A 21,357-nucleotide genomic window follows, 5' to 3' on the forward strand; every position below is an offset into this window, starting at 1 on the left:
CTCAATTCTTATATGTATCACTACCTTAAAGCAATCACCCCCGGTAAGGCGTGTGCGATCGCTTTAACTTAGGGGGGCATACATCCCGTCTATATCTTTTCAAGATACTTGAAAATTTCTTGACAAATTTAGCTTTGCCTTGAAAATTTTTGATATCTTTCTTGCATGACTCATAGTGAGGGAACCTTACTACTGACAGTCATGGTTCTCCCTCGTGATCTTCCCTTTTACTTTGTCAATCGAAGTCGTAAGATCCTTAGTCCACTGGGGGCTTGGTGTATCTTGCCTCCTTGACGTGGTGAAAGTTTCTCAATGTTGTTTCCTTGTACTTTACCAGAAGTATGAGCGTACGCTTATACTCCCGCTAAAGTGGGGGCTAAATGTAGCGTCCTAAAATTGCGACACTTGCAATTTCGACTGCATTTGGGTCTTCACGATGGCGATGCAACACAGAACCTGAATGGAGACCCCGAAACTTGTTCATGACATCAAAAACTGCATTTCTCAGCACCCTGGCCTGATCCTCCTTGCACCCTGCTGTCCCGGGAGGTGGGACCATGGCACCTAGTGCCCTGGTCCTTCAGGACGAGGGCGCCCAGCACCCTGGTCCCCCAGGACCATGGCGTCCAGTGCCCTGGTCCCTGGCCCTATTTTGGGCCCGGTCTCTTTTGGGCATCGGGTCTCTAAGTTTGCAAATTGGGAAATAATGTTTCCTGGTTGGCCTAAGGTCGGGAAAATCAGTCTATTAGCCCTAATTGACAAGTATATAAACTACATTTCCTCTCTCAAAAAGGGAGGAGGACATATGTGTGCAAAGGCGCAAAAACGATATTCAAACATTCAAGCATTCAAGCATTCCTTCAAGCAATTGAGCATTCTAAGTCTCCATTCAAGGCTAGGTGTTGCATTCAAGACAAGGATTCAACCATTGAAGAGGAGATCACTTACAAACACATTACATACTACATACATTACACCTTCGCATGTAAGAATACAAACATTCTTACAACAAGGTATTAGTACTTGTTTACATTACAAACATTTACATTTACAACATTCTCATTTCTTGGTTAATTCCAAAACCGGGGTTTGACCTAAAGGCAAACCCCTCATCCCTAACCCCCCAATCGTCCTCTCTTTTCTGTGTGTAGGTTGCAGGTACGCGGCTGTAATTGAAGATCTGGAATCCTTGTGCAGAGACGAACAGATCCCCCTTCGTTTCGCGGATTTTTCGGAGGACCGTGTGCACGCTGGGCGCCATCGTCCCGTCAACTTTCGCTCAAATTTGCAGAACAACACCGTCTTGACATTTTACTGCTAATTTCAGGTCCGCAACTTCATCCCATATCCCTATCTCTGTTTATAAGCGAATCTTTCCTACTTTACATGCATTCTTAGTTCAATCATTCTTTCCACATTTCTTTACAAAAGAGGGTATCCTTGATGTCTTAACCCTTGAAACTCATTTAGAATCCAATCTTGCATTGTGTGGGATTGGATCTTGTGGGTTTCAACCCCTCTTTTGAATGTAAAGTCTCTCCTAAGTGAAAACCATCAACCCTAGTGACTCTCCCTTCTCTCTCCTTGGAGATTGGGGAGGAGAGAACAACTAGGGTTCGATTTTTCCGCTTTACAGGCACAAACACCCAAGTGTCTCATACCCAATCTACTATGAAATGCATTATCCTAAGTAAACTTAAGTAAGGTGTAATAATATCCATGATGAATAAATACATAAAGATATCAGTGAGAAGAGGGCTGGGTGGATAACCAAGGTCATGGAATATGACATCAACATCAAGATCACCAAGCTTGTAAGAGGCAGGGGCATTTGTGAACAACTTGTCTCATCTTCTGAGACTACTTCAGAGGTCTCCCTTGTGTTACAAGAGGATCAATTAGCTAACAACAACACTCAAATCAGTTGGGTAAGTGACATGATCACCTTCTTAGAGGGAAGGTATATACCGCCAAGGTCTGGACCGAACCAAAAGAAGACACTTCAGGTTGGAGTCCATTCCCTATGTCTTAGTGAATGGCACTCTTTTCTGAAAAGACTCTAATGGAGTCTTACTAAGATGCATCGAGCAAAACCAAGTCAGCAGATTGTTAAATGAATTTCATGATGGTTCTTCAGGGGGCCACTTCTCTGCAAGGACTATGACTGTCAAAATAATGAGGGCTGGTTATTACTGGCCATCCTTATTCAGTGACTCACATATATGGGTGAAGAATTTCAAGAAATGTGCTCTCTTCTCTGGGAAGCAAAGACTAGTTGCCCTACCTCTTCACCCCATCCAAGTAGATCGACCTTTCGCACGATGGGGTTTAGACTTCATTGGCATGATAAACCCACCTTCTTTGCTTTCTCTCACTTCTCCTTCTCTGGAACCCCGAGGTTCCAAAGTTCCTTCCCTTTTCTGCCTCTCCTTTCTTTTCTCGAAACTCCAAAACTCTGGAGTCTCGAAGTTCCTCTCCTTCACTCCCTTTATTTTCTTCTCTCTCAGAACTTCGGAACCCTGAGGTTCCGAAGTTCCATCCCCTTCTTCTCTCTGGAACCCCAAGGTTTCGAAGTTCCCTCCTAGCCCTTCTTCCTTCTTTTCTTTAGAACTTCAGAACCCCGAGGTTCTGAAGTTCTCTTCCTCGCTTCCCCTTCTTCTCTCCGGAACCCTGAGGTTCTGAAGTTTTTTCCTTAGCCTTTTTAAGTTCTCTGGAACTCCTGAACCCTGAAGTTTCAAAGTTCCTTGCTCCTTCCCTTGTCTTCCTCACTTCAGGAGTCCGAGCTTCCAAAGTCTTCGGACTTCCTTCCGACAGGCGACACTTTTGGATGGCGTGATCAACACTCAAGGCATTAAATGCTCCGATAGTTTTGGTGACTTGTGTACTTTTTTTTGTGGAGCCACAAGGGTGCATTAAATGTTTTTGGCATGATTTCCATCAAGGGAGGTATGGGGCCATGCTTAGTGACATGTCATGTCTGACTTTGGAAGGTTAGTCAATCCACCTTCTCAGGATTGCCCTTTGTGGGTATGGCTAGGTTACTTGCATGTACAAGTCAAGTGCATGCACTTCCCTGCACTTCCAGACTGACATGTAGGGGTCATGATCACCCTTGTAACCGTTTTTTCTATATAAAGGTTGTTAAGCCTCATTATAAAGGGTTCTCTCCCTGCTGGCTTGAGCTATCCCATGCTCTCCCACTTCTCTTGTATTTATTTTGCATTTATGCAACTGTAAGTTTGGCCATTGGCCTTATAATTAATTGAAAATCACCATTCTTGTCTTCTTTCAACCTATGCATGATGTGTATGTTTTCTTACCTTCATCATAGGTGTATGTCTCATGGCTTTTCTCTCCATATATGTTGTGTTAACTTGTTTTCTGAGTGTGACTTGTGGGAATCCTTCTCCCCTCTTGACACTAAGTGAATTCTAACCTCCATACATGCATTGGAGTCACTCATGCAATTGAAGTTTGTGCATCTCCTGGGTGTTTCAGTTAATTCTTTGTGTCATCTTGGTGGGGAGAGGAACAATCTCTTCTTGGTGCATCACCTCCTTCTATTTCAAGCATTCTCTCTTCCTTTTACCTCTGCAAGTTGTTAGGATAGGCTTAGGAATTAGTTTTAAGGTGTTGAGTTGGTTCAACAGTCGGCCTTCTCCGAAGATTCAACACCCCTTGCGCAAGGTCCCACACTTCGAGGTTGTTTCCATGTTTCACAAGGTTGCCGAGTTGATAGCTCAACAAGGGTGCAAGCTTTTGTGATAACAGTAACCATCCATAAAATACTTAAGTGTAAGAAGTGAGCTAGGATCAAGGTCAATGGCTCAAACAATGTGATAAAGATCATAGCAAATTTGTAGGTGCCTTATTGTTCACTCCACTAAAAGTAGAAGCTTGAAAAAAAAAGTCATCGTATGTTCCTGCAACCTACATGGAGTTTCAAGATGGTTTTATTTAGTACTATACCGTGTCTATTACCCAGTTCTTAGTAGCATGTTCTACGATATACACGGGGTATTTATGAAAATGAGAGCAATTCAAGAGCTCAAGGAAGTGGGTTTTTTTACTTAGTGACAAACAAATTTCTGCAAGGGCAACTATGAAGAGTAAGACTGAATTTGATTGAGATTGTTATAAAGTATTTATTTTCCAGGGTAAGTGATCAGATCTAAGCAAGACTATAAATGAATGCTTAAAAAGATATCTAATATGAAATAAAAGTTGCAGAAAAGTAAGAAGGAGAGGATTCCAAAAGACCATAAAGAACAATGCAATGAAATTACCTGTAAATTGTTCTTATGGTACTATACCATTTCTTAGAAATGAAGGGTATGCCTCTGAGGATTGCTCAGATTAGATGAGGAGCAATATGCACTAAGATAAATTTAAAGTTTGAAGAAAAAGTCCATTTTAAGATGAAATACCTTAAATCTATCAGAGAGCAATGAAGGAACTGCAAGATATTTTAAAATGTCAACGAATGAAACAAGTTAAGAAGCATTCTCTTATGTTCTAAGTAGTGATTGCCCCATAAATAAAGCAATGCCAAAGCATTAATTGATAAAGATCGGGAGGATACCTTGAAGCCTAAGCCTACAACAATGATGTTCAAGTCAACATTTTTAAGGTTGACTTATTATTATCTATGTTTGTTGAAATGCAGATGTGGCAGGGTCCTCGAATTTAGGAAAGAAAATTCAAACATAATGGATCTTTTAAAAGTCTGTAAGAAATTTCGAGCAGATGATTAAAGAAATAGCACATATGGAAAAAAAATTAACTTCATTGAAATGAGAACCTAACTTGTTGAATATTTTAGGGTACATTACAAGTCAATTTTTGGCCCACTAAACCTTGATCTCATCACTGTCATCAAGATCACCGCATACGTAAGCAATACACTCTGCAATTTCAAATATGTGACCAATCTGATGATAAGCAACAATGGCAGAACAAGACCACCAAAATGTAAATTGGATGGAGGAAACACTTAAGGAATATACCCACAAGCCAATTCTCATATGAAAACAACCTCTAGTCTGTTTAGAAAAGAATTTCTTGAGAGTGGGAAAGGTTGAAAATGCCATGTATTCAAACAAGACATTGTTGAAGTCATAGATACACACTAGAGGATATGAAGAAAATAGAGCTATATGTATCTTATAGATTGTTCATTAATTCTATTGATTACAAAGGTAGTTTTACTTCTATTTGCTTGCTGCAGTTGAACCTACAAACACTTAATAATATTTTTTACCAAGTGCTGCCTTCTAATACAAATGCTAAGTTGATTACCTTGACACCCATATTTTGAAATATAACAGTGTATAAAAATGTTGCAATTTTAAAAACAAATAGACTTACAGTAGTGTTCTCAGGAAATTAAAGATAATCTTACAAGTTATATTCAACTCTACAAATTGAACATTAGTGAACCAACACAGATTAGACATGCAGATTCAAAATATTAAGACAGGGAGTATTTGACCTCCTTACTTCAACAAACCATATACATCAATATCAGTAGATTTCCATAATCCATCAGTATGTTTCTGAGCTTCTGGATTTGATTGTGTGAGCTTTTTTACATCAACGTTTTGGATCACACTCTGTGATCCATCATCACAAGGAAAAAAAGCTCTCTACTTGCATCCTGATTTATCTTGGTGCATATTGCTCCTCATCTAATATGATCTATTTTGGAGAGTATTTGATGAAATGGAAGAATCTTCCACTCGAGGATGCCACTTGGGAAGGTGTTGAATTTTGTGCATCCAAACTTGAAATTGCTTGGGGACAAGCAATCTTGGGGTGGAAGGACCATGATGTCCCTCACCCCCTAAGGCTGACACGAAACACCTAAAAGTGTCTTTAAACACTACCAAATAATAATATTATTAATTATTACTATTGAATTTAAAACAATTATAGTTTTTTTATGGTGGGTGCCAAATTTGGAACCTAGTGCTAAAACAAACAAGTACAAATTGTGAAGCTTGCTAGTTGACCAAATTCATCTAGAAAGTTGATAAGAAAATTGAGAGAAATCTTGAGTTGAGAGCCAGGAAGAAAACCTCAATTAATCAATAAGGTTAGGATGCCAAACCCTAACCTTTTCTTGTCAATTATCCAGTCTTCAATATAATTTTATCCGATATTCAATAAAGCTCATAATCAGTATTTTTCCACAAGTATCCTCCAAGGTGAAAGTTTTGCAATAGGGTTAATCGAGCCACCCACCATCATTCAGATCATTTGGGCCTTACTAGTAGCAGACGCTGGGAGATTGCTATGGTTTCAAGGGAGCTGGACAATGTAACAAGCTGCTGGATTTATATTGTTGAAGTGACAGCTAACAATAGCAGGCCTGATCATTCAACATCAAGGACTATCAAGTAGCAGCACCATCCCTCTATATCTGAGGCCTTGCACTCTGCAACAACAAATACCAAGTAATTTCAGACCTATACTATTGCAGCTCACCTAAAGCAGTGACATGGGTTATATTTCTAATCCAAACCATACAAGGGTGCAGATTGAGAGGGAGGTGTCTTTTCCTATGAGCAGATTGCAGCACAATCTACCTCCAGGAGGAAAGTATAAGGGTGCCTAACTGAAGGTTTCCTACAGCAGGTTGCTGGGAGTGCAACAAGCTGCTAATCAAGGATAAAAACTTCACCGATTACCTTCCTCTCATTGAGAATTGTAGTACATTAATAGCCAATGTAAACCGAATCAAAGACATGAAATGGGATGATTTTTTACAAAGTTATTCATTTGTTGTAAAGCATTGGAGGGTTAAGTCTAATTGAGTGGTGGATACTATAAGTAGAAGATGTTTGTTAAGAATTGAAATGAGAGTTAAAGTCTTTGGATTCGATGCAATGAGGTAGATGTATGAATGTGATGCATATTTTAAGCATAGGGTGCATGTAAAGGTCCAATAGACCAAGACAGAATACCTTGGTTGGACTATTATTGGTAAGGATTATTATTTGAAGACAAATCTTTATGCATTTTGCAAGGATACATGAGGGAAAAATTTAATGACAGAAAAACACAATAGAGATTTGGCTTGCCACTTTGGAGTGGATAAGGCATTAGCACAGTTAAGAGAAAATTACTACTGGCCTAAGACAGGTAGGGTTCTAAAGCATATGAATCAACAATGTAGCATTTGTAAATATGCCAAATGAATAAGCCAAAATATTGGACATTACCAGTCATTACCAATTCTTGAGTAGCCATGGGAGAAGGTGAGTATGGATTTTGTCATTGGGCTACCAAGAATGTGAAGAGGTAATGATTCAATATATGTTGTTGTTGATCGTTTTTCTATTAAATATAATAGATATTATATTATACATAATATTAATATATAATATAATAATATATATTATAAATTAATTGCATTACATTAACATATATAATAATCAATAAATTTATTTAAAACCTTTAACCGAATTCATAAATAAAAAAATAATCTCACTAAAAGTTCATATCATAGGCACGACCGATAGATTGAAGCAACCAAATTAATATAGAAAAATATAAGCTTATGAATTTTCTGAGCGCCAAATCCGACCCCAGACTGGGAGTGGACTTGGTCCCGGACCCACATTTGGGCTATAGGGCCCGAGCTTGGTAACTTGGTTAATAAGTGCTGCCTCCACTTCTTAAGCACTTGAATTATTCTATAAAACTCTTGATCATAGACCAAGTACATTATATTAGCTTCATTTAATTTCTTGCTGAAATAGGCTATGGGTTGTCCTTCTTGGCTTAACACTCCTTCAATGGTTGTTCCACTTGCATCACAATCTACTTGAAACAGTTTGTTAAAATCGGGTAATGCCAATAAAAGTTGAGCTGTTGCATTTTCTTTTCGAAACTGATAACTCTTTTCTGCTACTGTTGTCCACTAAAAATAAGACCTATTTCATTTCATGGTTTCCATAATTGGTCAACATATACTGCTGGAATTTCTGATAAATTTCCTACAAAAACTTGCCAAGGCATGAAAAATTCTTGCCTCAAATGTTTTCTTTGGTGATGGCCAATCTGCAATGCCTTTTACTTTCTTCAAATCCATGTTAAGCCCCTCTTGCAGAATAACAAAGCCTAGGTACACCAATTCTTTCTCCGTAAAACTACACTATTTCAAATTTATCAGTAATTTTTACTACTTTAACCTTTGTAATTTTGCTTCAAATGTTCTATTGTTCTCTTCTATCTTAATAAAAATTAAAATGTCATCAAGATAGATAATTACAAACTTAGCAAGATAAGGTTTAAATGCTTTATTCATCAATCTCATGAAGGTACTTCTTGTTACGATTTCCCACATCACCCCATTGCAAATGCGGACCCCCACTTTTTGCTTCCAAGTTAGTTGTCTTAGTTTAGTTGTTTGGCTTGGTAGTAGTTTCTTTAGTTATTAACCTCTTGCTTGTGAGAGATGCAATGCCTTTGATTGTCAGGAAGTGATCAAGTCAGGTAGTCTAGTAGCAGTTAGGTCCCTCTTTAGGTTAGAATGAAGTCAATATAGACTTTCTCAGTGCTTAGATGGTGAGTAGAAGTCAAGATGATTATTAATTGATGAATGAAGATCAAAAATAGTCATTGAGTGATGCCTCATAGGGTAGCCTTCAGGTCAAGTCGAGATGTCAAGCAGGTGGATGCCCTTAGGACAAAACTTAGGAGCCAGGAGCAATCAAGGAGAAGGGAAAAGTAAACGTTAAGTACTTGAAGGGAGGAATATTTCCCTCACTACCTCCAATCCACGGCCAAGAAGGTGGATGATGATTTTCCTCCTTGAATTGCTAAGATCCACGCCTTATGGAGATCAAGTGCTTAAGGAATTTTGGGGTTGCCTTGGTGAATGAGGATGAAAACAAATTTTGAAAGTAAATTAAGTGAGGAAATCTTGATGCTAAATATGAAGAATATGACTTACACATTATGTCCTCGCCTCCTAAAATCCCCGACCACATTCTTTCCTTGCACCTCAAAAACCCATGCCATCCTTTGCTCACTTCCTTTACCCCCATTAAAACCTCAACCACATACTTCCCTTGCATGTCCAAAAGCTAAGCCAGGGAGAAGAACTTCCCTACTGCCTTAAATCCACGACCATCTTAATAAGCACCTTCCTTCACCTATCCAAAAGCCCTACATTCCTCATCAAAATTTCAGGCATTTCAGCTTGCCATTTCAGTAGGAGGATGAGACATATGCCCAATCTCAAATACTTTCCAATGAAGCAATTGAAGGGATAGAAGAAACAAGAGTGATAACACAAACTAACAAAGCATGGATTGAGGATACCTTCAAACAAGCAAGCACAAACATCAAGGAGTTCATGCAAACATATGACAAGGTCACAACATTCCCATGCCTAATCAAAACATCATGGAGCTATGGGAAGAGTTTCAAAGTATTCAAGACAAGACCATACCACGTTTGAAAGTATTGAAAGAAGTTCCCAAGTGAATGCTAATAGATGGAGGAGTCATGGAAGCAAAGGCAATATATGATTTTAATCGATGGAAGGAGATCAATTAGTCCATAATTGCATGATCGACTCAGGTGCTAGCAGTTCGGTCATGCCTAAGCAGATTGTAGATAGGTTGGGGATTGAATACGAGCCTTTAGAAAAAGGAGTTGTCCAATTAGACGGGACTGTTGTTAACACAGTAGGAGTTATTAAAAACCTGAGTTTAACCCTTCATGCTTGCCCAAATTTCTCTATCCCACAAGACATTTATGTTATAGAGTTGCCTCCTTATTTCGCTATATGCTTATCAAGAGATTTTACTGCAAAAATAGGAGGTTACTTATCTTCAGATTGGTCCCATATGCTGTTTAGGACCAGGTATGGCACAAAGGTCACTGTGAGGTCGGAACCTAGAGCCAAAGATCATATAGAGCCTTACAATCCACCCCCCCGTAATGCCAATTTGATTGCAAGTGAGTATGAGGAGCAATCTGCAGTTCAAGAAGGCAATACACCCACAGAAGGTATACCTGATATCCTTCTTGATGAGTGGGCAGCTCAAACCCACGCTGCTGTTCCATGTGAACAGTATGAAGAAATCGATTTTGGTGTTTTTATGATACTTGAGGCTGATCCCTTCATGCCTGATATAGAGAAAAATCCAGAACAACGTGATGACCAACAAGATTGTGAGCTGTGGGAGCTTTTTTTTTATGGCTCAAAGAACAAAGTTGGTGTCGGTGGTGGATGCATGCTTGTTTCCCCAAAGGGTGAGAGATACTATTCAGCTTTCCGATTTTGCTTTAGCTGTGCTTAAGTCTTATAAGCATAGGGTGTGGGACCTCTTAGAAAGATTTGATGCCTTCAATCTGATATCCATACCCAGAAATCAGAATAAGTGTGCTGACAGATTAGCAGCCATAGGAGCAGAGTTTGATATTCCCAAGGAAATTGGTAGCAATGGTAGCCATCAGCATGTGAAGATTATTATTAGGCATGCTATACCAGATAATGACGTACATTGGCAAGTTTTTTAGAGTGATCAGCAGATTGTAAATTTCCTGAGAGAGGAAGCTGAGTTCTCTCATACTAACCAGGAGAGACTACAACACCAGTACGGTGACCAGATCATTCAACTAAAAAGCAATGAGATGCCAAAGGGTTTGGTCACTTTGGAATCAATTTTCAATACTAATGATGACGCTAGAAAGCTTAAGGCCAGCATACAAGTTCAACAGGACCATTATGAAGAGATCGAAGTCTTTAGAGGTAAGCTGCTTAAACTGGGTAAGGTATGTACAACAATAGAAAGGGAAGCATTTGTTAAGCTTTTCCGAGACTTCAATGACATTTTTGCATGGGAATACACCGACCTAAAAGGATTTGATCCTCACCTTGGCCAACACACTATAGAGCTTGAGCCTAACGCCAAACCTGTCAGGCAGAAGCAAAGGCCATTGAATCCTAAGCTTGAACCTCTTATGAAGAAAGAATTAAACAAGTTGATTGAGAGTAACATAATATTCCCTATTAAACATACCTCATGGGTTTCCAACCTTGTGCCAGTTAGAAAAAAGAATGGAGAGATTAGGTTGTGTGTAGATTTCCGAGATCTAAACAGAGCTTCATTGAAAGACCGTCACCCTTTGCCTTCCATGGAGCAGATCCTCCAAGTTGTTTTAGGATCCGAGAGGTTTTCCTTGCTGGATGGTTATTCTGGTTACAACCAGATATTGGTTAAGGAGGAAGATCAGTTTAAGACGGCTTTCACCACAAAATGGGGGACTATGGCTTACAAGAAGATGCCATTTGGTTTGTCTAACACTGGGGCAACTTTTCAGAAAGCCATGGATATGGCCTTTCAAGGCCTAATGTACAAATCTGTTTTAGTATACCTTGATGACATCACAGTTTTCTCCAAAGAGGCTAAGGATCATCTTAACCACTTGAGGCAGGTTCTCGAAAGGTGCAGGGAATTTGGGGTGTCACTTAATCCCAAAAAGTCTGTATTTGTTGTCCATGCGGGCAGATTGTTTGGTTACGTGGTCTCCAAGCACGGTATTACCATTGATCCTGAGAGGATAAGTGCCATTTTGGCCCTTCCTTTACCAGCTCATAAGAAAGGTCTGCAGAGCTTCATAGGAAGGATTAATTTCGTCAGGAGATTCATCCCTGATATTGCAGATTTGCTGAATCCCTTGACTGCCATGTTGAGAAAGAATATGTCTTATAGCTGGACCAAGGAGGGCAAGAGAAGTTTTGAGCTGATTAAAGAAGCATTGGCTGCTGCTCCTACACTTCTAAACCCTGATTTTTCTAAAGATTTCACTTTGTATGCCTATGGTAATGTAGATTCTATCTCAGCTATGTTGGTCTAGCAAAACGATGAAGGCTCGAAACAGCCTTTAGCCTTCTTCAGCCAAGCATTGAAGGACTACGAGCTAAGGTACACTTTTTTTGAAAAACATGTGCTTGTTGTTATCAGGAGTTTGAAGAAATTCAAACACATGTTGTCTAACAATAGCATTAATCTAATGGTTGCTCACCCGAGCGTAAAAGAGTTCCTATTGAGTAAGGACCTCAATGACAAGAGAGCTGGTTGGGTAACCAAGGTGATGAAATATGATGTCAAAATTCAAGTTACCAAGCTAGTTAGAGGCAAAGGTTTATGCGAACAGCTTGCTGATGGCGTTTCTAGCTCACCAAAGCATGGACAGGAAGCTGTTCTAACACTGCAAGATGATGAGCAGGCAGAAGTTTTGACTCCTACTGCTGACTGGGTGCAGGAAATGTCTCATTTTCTACAAACTGGTGAGTGTCCTAAGCTGCTGGACAGAGCTAAGAGAAGGTATTTCAGACTGCAGTCCATACCTTATGCACTTCTTAATGGCATCTTGTTTCGTAAAGATTTTAATGGTGTATTGCTGAGATGCATTGGGCCTGACCAAGTGATTAAGGTGCTGCATGATTTTCATGAGGGATCAGCTGGAGGCCATTTTTCACCAAGAGCAACAGCTCTTAAGGTGATGAAGGGTGGCTATTATTGGCCCACATTATTCAGAGATGCACACATATGGGTCAGAAGGTGCAAAGAATGTGCCTTATTTGCTGGCAAAATGGGATTAGCAGCTTTACCTTTGCGGCCAATTCGGGTGGAACAACCCTTCATGAGGTGGGGTTTGGACTTTATTGGGGTGATAAACCCTTCATCTAGCGCTGGCCATAAGTGGATACTTACAACCACTGACTATTTCACCAAGTGGACTGAAGCAGTGGCACTCAAAGAGGCAAACAAGACTGCTGTCCTAAATTTCTACGAAGATCTGGTTGCCAGATTTGGGGTTCCGGAGTCCATAATTTCAGACAATGGGCTCGCTTTTGTTGGTCTTAAAATCTCTGATTGGGCTGTCAAGACAGGGATCTACCTAAATACGTCTTCCAACTATTATCCGCAAGGTAATGGCCAGGCAGAATCGACTAATAAAAATCTGATTAGGATCATTAAGAAAACCATGGAGGGTAACCAACGGGTTTGGCATACTCAGTTAAAATCAACCTTATGGGCTGATAGGATCACCCCAAAAAGGTCCACAGAACAATCACCTTTTATGCTAGTCTATGGTAGGGAAGCAAGGCTCCCTGTCTCATTCGAGCTCCCAACACTGGACTTGGCAAATCAGTTGGACACACTGGAGGAAGGCCCCCTAACAGTGAGATTAGCTCAGTTATTTGAGCTAGAAGAGACTAGAAATGATGCTATGAACAAGATAGAGCAGCATCAGGCTCAGATGAAGCGATCCTTTGACAAAAGAGCGTCTCCAAGAAGCTTCCAGGAAGGAGATGTGGTGCTGAAATGGGACACCCTCAAAAGCAAGCCTGGAAAACATTCCAAGTTTGATGCATTTTGGAGTGGGCCTTACATTATTTCTGAATGTAAGCAGCACAATGCTTTCCAACTCTCCAAGTTGGACGACAACATGGAACCAATCTCAATCAATGGGATTCACCTCAAGCATTGCTTTTGAGGTATGATTACATGTATATAATAGAGTAGGTTCTTGATGTTGAATAAGTGCTGCTACACAGTTGGTTAGTTGTTGTTTTGTTTTCCCTAAGTGCTTCGTGCACAGTTAGTTGTTAGTTGTTTCAGTTTTTGCAGAGGTAAGACTACTTTAAGTTGCCACAGTTCGATGAAGAAGATACCTACCATATGAAACAGTGAATACATGTTTCCACTGCCACACATCATACATATCCACCTCATAAAGCTAGGACGGCTCACAACAGTCTTTTAGAGGTGCTTTTAGTGAAGTTTTCAGCTTGAATCTGAGTTTCAGTAGTGCAAGAGAGTGTGTTTCAGAGGTGCTTTGTTGCTGACCTATCCTAATCTATCAAATACACATGTAGAATTCATGATAGCGGGGTGTCAAGACCACTGCCATGAACCCCACACCTATACTCAATAGGTTAGGACGGGTTCAGAGGGGGAAAGAGAGAGTTTTGCAGTGTTATGATGAGTTTTTTCAGTTTTCACAAAGGTTACAAGTGACTCTGTGCCCAATGAATTTTCTAAAGGCAGCTGGTCAAAATGTTTAGCAGGCAAACATATAGCAGATGTCGCCAAAAATGTTACCTATTTTTCGCTTCTAGCTGAAAAATAGGTTAAGATACGCTAGTTTTTACAAAGTTCCTAACGTGTGTACTACTTCTCTATTTTTGTGTTTCCAACTGCACTAAGGAATGTGCTAAAGATGGTATTTTTAAATACTTCTAGTCTGTAACAACAAAAGAGAGATACATCTCATCAAAAGGAGAAGTATTTTTATTAATATTCAAACATGCGTCCCACACAAAGAGCCGTGAGACTAGCTACATGCATCTAGTGCAGAAAAGAAATATACAGATGTGTATACATAAGTACAAAAAATGAAGAAGGCATGTTGAGAATGGAACCAGTCATTGCCTGAATGACTGGAATAGTTGAAGTAGACTCGATGTTGCCTTTGTCTTGCTGCTTCACCCTGGTCCGTATCTGCTTTCCTTCTGGTATCTGCAAAAGAGTTAAAATATGCAATGCGTTAGAACATTTTGTTCTAAGCAATGGCTGACTACATTCCTAACATGTGTACTAATGCACACACATATATATAATCCCTACATGCATCAGATGCATATAACTAGCATCACAGAGAGATCTCGAAAGGCAAATATCAGATCAAAGGAATATCACCATACATATGCATATTTTTGCTAACATGTTTACTTCATGTGCAGGATTAGGAAAAGGGACAGCTTGTTGGTCATAAAATTCACAAAAATGAGTGGGGATGACTGAGGCTCCCACAAGGGTTGAGCCCAGCTCATGTGAAACAATAGCAAGGCCTCATACAATTAAGTTATATAAGAGCTGGTGATAGAAAAAGAGTAACAAAATGCAAGTATGCGATCACATGATCAACCAATAAGCATGATAAGACTGTCCTTTTTTAAAGGACATGGACAAGGTATTTATGCATGCTAATGAGATATGCAGTGCATACATAAAGCTGTACACTAAGTATAGAAAATGCAACATTCAGTTTTTCAGACTTAGTGGGCAGTGAATAGTAAGGAATACAATGCATTTTCAGAATCATAACGAAGACATTTTCTAACACAATGCAAGATATCATTAAACACAATTATGGAAGGGATCCATACAATCACAGATACAATCACAGTGATCAATTCACAAAGGCATGCAGTCATATTTCAGAAAGTGATACAGACAAGATATAAAGTCAGTATGGACAACAATCATTCATGCCACAGGTCACATGTCTTAGAAGATGTATGCAAGGATGTATTCATGTCAGAGTAATCTCCATTATGCAGCAAATAGAGCAGAGTAGTGTAGCACAACATGATGATAATGATTTCACGCGTAAGGAGTGTTGTCATGCCTTCAAAGGAATGAATATTTCAGTAAAACATAGTGGAGATTATACTGTCATAAGTCTGGCAAATACTACAATGTGCAAGATCAAATTTTCTCATAAACCACAAGTGCATAGTCACAGTCAATTTACAATCGTGAAAAGAATGATTTGCAATATAAGTAACAGAAGGGAACATCTCAGCCATCACATAGCATTATGGCTATCATGAAAGCATGACAGGCATCACAAGGAGGTGTGCTTTTTTATAACCTCATGTTAAAAAAAACTTCAGGATGCAGAAGAACAGTAAATGATCAGGTTGCTATTATATTCAAAACAAAGGTAGCAGCAGCCATCAAAATATCGAGCAATAAGCTTTGTTTCACCTATGCATCTATGCGTAAAAATGCGGAAATGAAGTACATCACTTCCAGTTATGACAATGAGTTGTTCATGTCACAAAGGGAAGTACATAATCTGCTAACAGCTAAGTAGATGTCACATAAAATGAATGAATTATTCGAGGTGCATCTCTATCTGATTATTTGCAACTACATATCTTCCATGATAGCAAGTGCACGGATCTTCAAACAACATTAATATGTTTTTTCCAAGGGGTATAAGAGAAGATGCATGTAAGAAGCATGAACAAGATGTGCAAATGTTTACAAATGATCATTAAGAGGACATTTTATGCATCGAGCCTGAAATTTTTTATGATAAACTGGAAGAGGCATTATTGATCAGATATTTCAACAATTCCAAGACAGCTACGTCCTTGCAAATGATATTCAGATTCAAGAGTATTTTGTAGATATATGCAGCTATAGTTTTCATAAGATACATATTTTAACGCACAACATAATGGCAGATGACAAAAGGAGGGTTTATAATGTTTTTTCCACCATTTTCAGTCCAAACAGTCATTCAGAGATGCACATAGCAATATGGTTTCAACATCTTTTTAGTTTTTTTAAAGAAAAAATCTGATTAAACCATTATTTTCGAAAGGAATTATGCTCAGAAAGTCATCTTCAGAATTGAGAAAGATCAAATTGAAAAATGGAAACAGAGTGAAAATCTCCTAAAACAGTCATTCAGAGATATACACAGCAATATGGTTTTCACATTTTTTTTAAGAAGAATCTGATAAAACCATTATTTTCGGAAGGCTATGCTCAGAAAATCAGAACCAGAAAAAAAAAAAGCAAAAGGGGGTAAGCAGTGGCAGCCATTAATGGCGAGGATACCTGCAATTCCTTCTAAAAACCCATGGAGACCTGAAAACTGCCCAGAAATCAGACATGGCGCCCAGCAAGAAGACCACACTACAGCAGAAAATAAAGATGAAATGCCTAGTATTTATTGAAATTAGAAAGTCGTTTCTAGAGGTTCGAAAAAACCTTTAGAATGTGGCATGTACATGGCGGCCTGAGTGTTTGTTTTCAAAGCTCGAAATGCCCTTCATTCTCACTCGAACCCTCATGGCGGCTACTTCACGGCAGAGTTTGCCAAGGGGAATGAAGACATCAAAAAGGCCACGCCCAGTTTTCAGAAAATATAGGAAAATCTCCATGGCGGCTCCCCAAAATGTGCCCAGAAATCAACAAATACACAAAAGGGAGATCAGGCTGCAAGCGCCCCATAGGCCCAACACTCATTTCAGCGCCTAGCAACAACAAACGACTAATATTTTCCTCCTTTCATGCCCAGTTCAAACCCTAGCGGCGCCCAACAGAGCTTCCAAGTGAAGTTTCCAACAAAGGTCGAATGCAAAATGAGGAGTGAAACGAGAATTTTAGGGTTATATTTTCCCAAAAAAATATCATCGAATTGCCTTGAGGCATGTTTGCCTTTACATTTTTATTTTTTCTCCTTTCTATGCCACGTGAAAACAGAGACCATGTAATAAACTCTTAGCATACTTCTTAAGTGATATTATAAATCACTTTAAAAATATGCAATTTTAAATAAATGTTAATGAATGTTTTTTTAAAGTATTTTAAAAAAAAACACATTACTAAATTAAACACTTGTTTTTTTGTTTTTTTATATTTAAAGTAAAAATATAATAAATATAATAAAGGAAATTATTTACTAAAGTGTCAAATAAAACACTTTATTAAATATATTTTCTAAATTACATTTATTATTTAATAAATAAAGTTAATAAAATTATTTCATTAAAGTGATTTATTTTATTTATCACTTTAATAAAACAATTTTATTGTTTTTATGTTACTAAAATCTTTACTTTAATATATTAAAAAAAAAAAAATCAAACAAATGTTCAATTAGGTAATAATTTTTTTAAAAATCACTTTAACAGATATTTATTTTCATTTATTAGGAGGTCAAAGAGAGATATTTTTTGCATTTATTAAGGCTTGCAGGCCTGTCAGGGATATTTTGGAGTCATTTATGATGCATTTAAGGGGTTTTATGGTGGCAGAATGGGTGGCTTGACTTTTTGGCCCAAGTACATTTCTTTTCAGACATGTTTGGGGCCCTAAAAGTGGGTTTTTTGAGTCTGCTCGACCTAAGAAGAGGAGGTGGAGTCTTTTTGACTGCCTTGGAAAAAGGCATATATACTAGAAGCCTTCATTTTTGTTGGGGTTCTTCTTCATTCATCTTTTTAGCAGACTGTAATTTCTGAGTTCTCTCTGCAGGAAGGAATGTTTTTGTAACACATTTTCAGGAATTATAAAGCTTGGTGATACCTGTTTGGCAGGGATAATAGCTTGGCTTACCTCTCTACTCCCCATTTTTTCTGTTATTGTGTCTTTAGTGTTAGTCAGTTCTTTGTGGTTGGATTTTTGCCCCCCTTAAAATTGCACTTTCTGTTGATGCCTTATACAGAAACATATATGTTCTTGCAGGTCATAAGCTGTGTTTTTAAGTAATTACCAGTCTTAGGTTGTGAAAGGGGTTTTTTCCTCTTAGGACTATGATTATCCAGCCTTCTTATGAAGTATTGATGCAAAGATCATGGGTTGTTGGTTAGTGTAAAAGAGGTTTATTATCACTATTATACTGTGTATCTTTTGCTTAGTTGGATTTCAAAATATCATCTGGTGCAAATCACCTTAGATTTAGATTTCAGTTTTACATGTTCTCCTCCTTACTCTTTTCCTTGAAGAAGCTGTTAGTTTAGGTGCAGAATTTGAAAAGAACCAGCTTACTCTGGAGGTTCACTCCAATTTTTAGGCAACCCGTAGGCCTAGGAGGGTTCCCATGTGTCACAAGCCTGCTGAGTTGATAGCTTAGCAAACAGGGGTGCAGGTTCAAGTGATAACAGTAACTAATGAGATAGACTTGAAGAATTGTTGCTATTTTGTTGCTGGATTAATATAAAGACATTGAAGTGTGATGATCTTATATTCTATCCTTGGAGCGTTTGCATGGTTATTCATCTTCTCAATTCAAAGCTTTGAATTTGCTTTAAGTATTTTAGTTGAATGATAGAACCTTGTGCATGATTCATGGTGAAACTCTTATGTTCATACTACTTGTGCTTAGCTGATTGTTAAGTGCTTTGTGTGGTCAACTAAATTTTCATATAAACTTAACTTCAATTACTATTCAATCATTGATATGCATTCAAGTGATGGTATCTATGTTTGATGGTAATTTGAAAATCATTTGATTTCCTTAGGAGATTGCACTAGTCTTTGTGAAGTTGTTCTTTGTATGTCGAAGCAAAGACTGGTTGGGTTTCATCAAAATTGTCCTTCATCTTTGCATTCTTAGGAGTAGTTTAGTATCCCTCAAACCTTTCAACCCTTTGTAATTTTTTATCAAACATCTATTAGTAATAGTAAGCAAAAGAACAACATTGCATATCATTCGAGAGACCAAAGTATTCCTTGAAATCCAGAAGTTTATCTCCTAAAGAACATATACATAAGAACCCTTGGAGGAGCAACAAATGCATCAACCAATTGAGCTATCCACATGTCAAGACCTGACTATAGAAACCAAAGAGTCATCTTGGTTGATCATATAATTCAGCATCCAAGAAGATTTTGATCAACAGAGGATAGAATACCTTTGTTATTTTATTTTGTATTAGAGGTGTCTAAAAAACACATCGACAGATGGGTACCAGAAGTTTTATTTTGCTCTTTGGAGAGTTAAGTGGAAATGCTATTGATGAAGTTCGCGCTTTAAGGGGGATAGTGGAAATGATAGTTCATTCTTTTGAGGCCTAACTGGAAGTTACAAGTAGAAGGTCGCACATTTGGATGGACATTGGAAGTGTTAGGTTGCGCTTTTTGAAGGCAATTGGAAGTGGTTCGTTATAGATTGATCAACTTGCTACCACATTCACTTCCTTGACTTACTATTGATTAAGGTTGTAACAACTTCCTGGCAATGTACTAGCAAGATTGTGATCGTCTTCAAGCAACAAAAATGCATAAGGCAAAGTTTGCACATTTGGAGCCTAACTAGAAGTGTTAGTTAGCTAATTTTGGGCTCAATTGGAAGTGTTAGTTTGCACATTTGGAGCCCAACTAGAAGTGACCTTAAGATGTCAACTTTGCTAACTTAATCATTTTGTCTTAAGCCTCTTTGTGATGATTTGGACTCTAGCCTACCAACCTCCCAAGCATTCACTCTCCCTAAAACAATTTGCCTTAGCCAAAATTTATCACTTCATCTCTGATTAAGCAAGCCAATGATTAAATTGGATGATCATCATCTAATCATTCATTTCGTAAGCCTTGAGAGACTTGACTTGATTACCTCATGGACACCTAAGATAGTATACCTCTTCCAAGTGATAGGCTAATAGCTAAAGACACTACAACTAATCTAGAAAAAAAAAGTGGGAGTCCCCATTTGCAATCGGGCGACGTGTGAAAACGTCACAACAGGTAGCCAATTGAAGCAGCCATACAAACTAACAGTAACTCATTCATATTTCTTAAATTCATAGAATTACAACTTGTTCATAGACATTCATATATTCTACAATCCAAAATTTCAAACAAAATAAATTGTCCTTTCGAAAATTTACCACCTAACTTGGGTGCACAAGCCTCATTGGCTATTCCCAACCAACCTCTATCTATCCATCCACTTCAACAAAGCACCTTCGTATTCACCATTTTCTAATGCCTGGTTTTTTCTTATCTTTTTATCATTGAACAATCGCAACTCTCCTTATTTTACCCTTGAGCCCAAATTGAACTTGCTAAGAAAAATATTCCTTCTTCCCTCACTAAATCAAAACATTTGATACCCCCTTGTGACCCGTTCATGGGTTCTCCAAGTTTCATCCTCCGAGTAAGGTGGTCAGGAGAGGTGATGAGGTGTGGGCTCGGTCGGAGCAGGGATGGTTTAAGATCAACTTTGATGGGGCGTCAAGAGGTAACCCAGGCATCTCAGGTGTTGGGTGCGTTGCTCGTGATGATGAGGGGAAGATCCTTTTCAAAGGTGCGCAGAGGTTGCAAGATGGGATAAACAATGAGGCTGAGGCATAGGCTGCCTTATTAGCAATAGAATTGGCCAATAACATGAATATCCCGAGAGTGCATCTTGAAGGGAACTCTCAAGTGGTGGTGGATGCAATTGTGAAAGGTGTATCTCCAAGTTGGTGGCTAAATAAATTTATCTCAATTATTTGATCAAAATTGAATGTTTTTCAAGATTTTCATATCTCCTATATTAAGAGGGGGGAGAATATGATGGTGGCTACTTTATCCAATGTGGCGTGTGAATTGGATAGATGTGTGACGAGATGGTGGGGGGGGTGATGAAGATATCGTCCAATGGCATTCTTAATCGGTCCAAACAGTTTCGTACTTGTCTGTTAATGAAAAGTGCGTGATGTGGATGCCTATTTCTCTTTTCAAAAGTATAGGTTGCCTCGCTTGATGTTGGCAATTAATGCCAATAATTTCTGTAGTGGCAGCGGAGCTTGAAGGGAATGCATTT

The 21,357-nt window shown here is 38.6% G+C and overlaps 1 protein-coding gene across 5 annotated transcripts in view; it reads right to left on the reverse strand.

The window, feature by feature from the left end:
- Nucleotides 1-21,357, reverse strand: part of LOC131038119 (uncharacterized) — a 116,436-nt gene that overhangs the window by 78,193 nt on the left and 16,886 nt on the right. For all 5 annotated transcript variants that reach the window (XM_059213884.1, XM_059213883.1, XM_059213882.1 and 2 more), the window contains exon 2: nucleotides 14,463-14,549. In XM_059213884.1, the coding sequence (XP_059069867.1) occupies nucleotides 14,463-14,549 (87 nt within the window). The remainder of the gene's footprint in view (nucleotides 1-14,462; nucleotides 14,550-21,357) is intronic.

This window comes from Cryptomeria japonica, chromosome 11 (genome assembly GCF_030272615.1).
Source record: "Cryptomeria japonica chromosome 11, Sugi_1.0, whole genome shotgun sequence".
NCBI classification, from domain to species: Eukaryota; Viridiplantae; Streptophyta; class Pinopsida; order Cupressales; family Cupressaceae; genus Cryptomeria; species Cryptomeria japonica.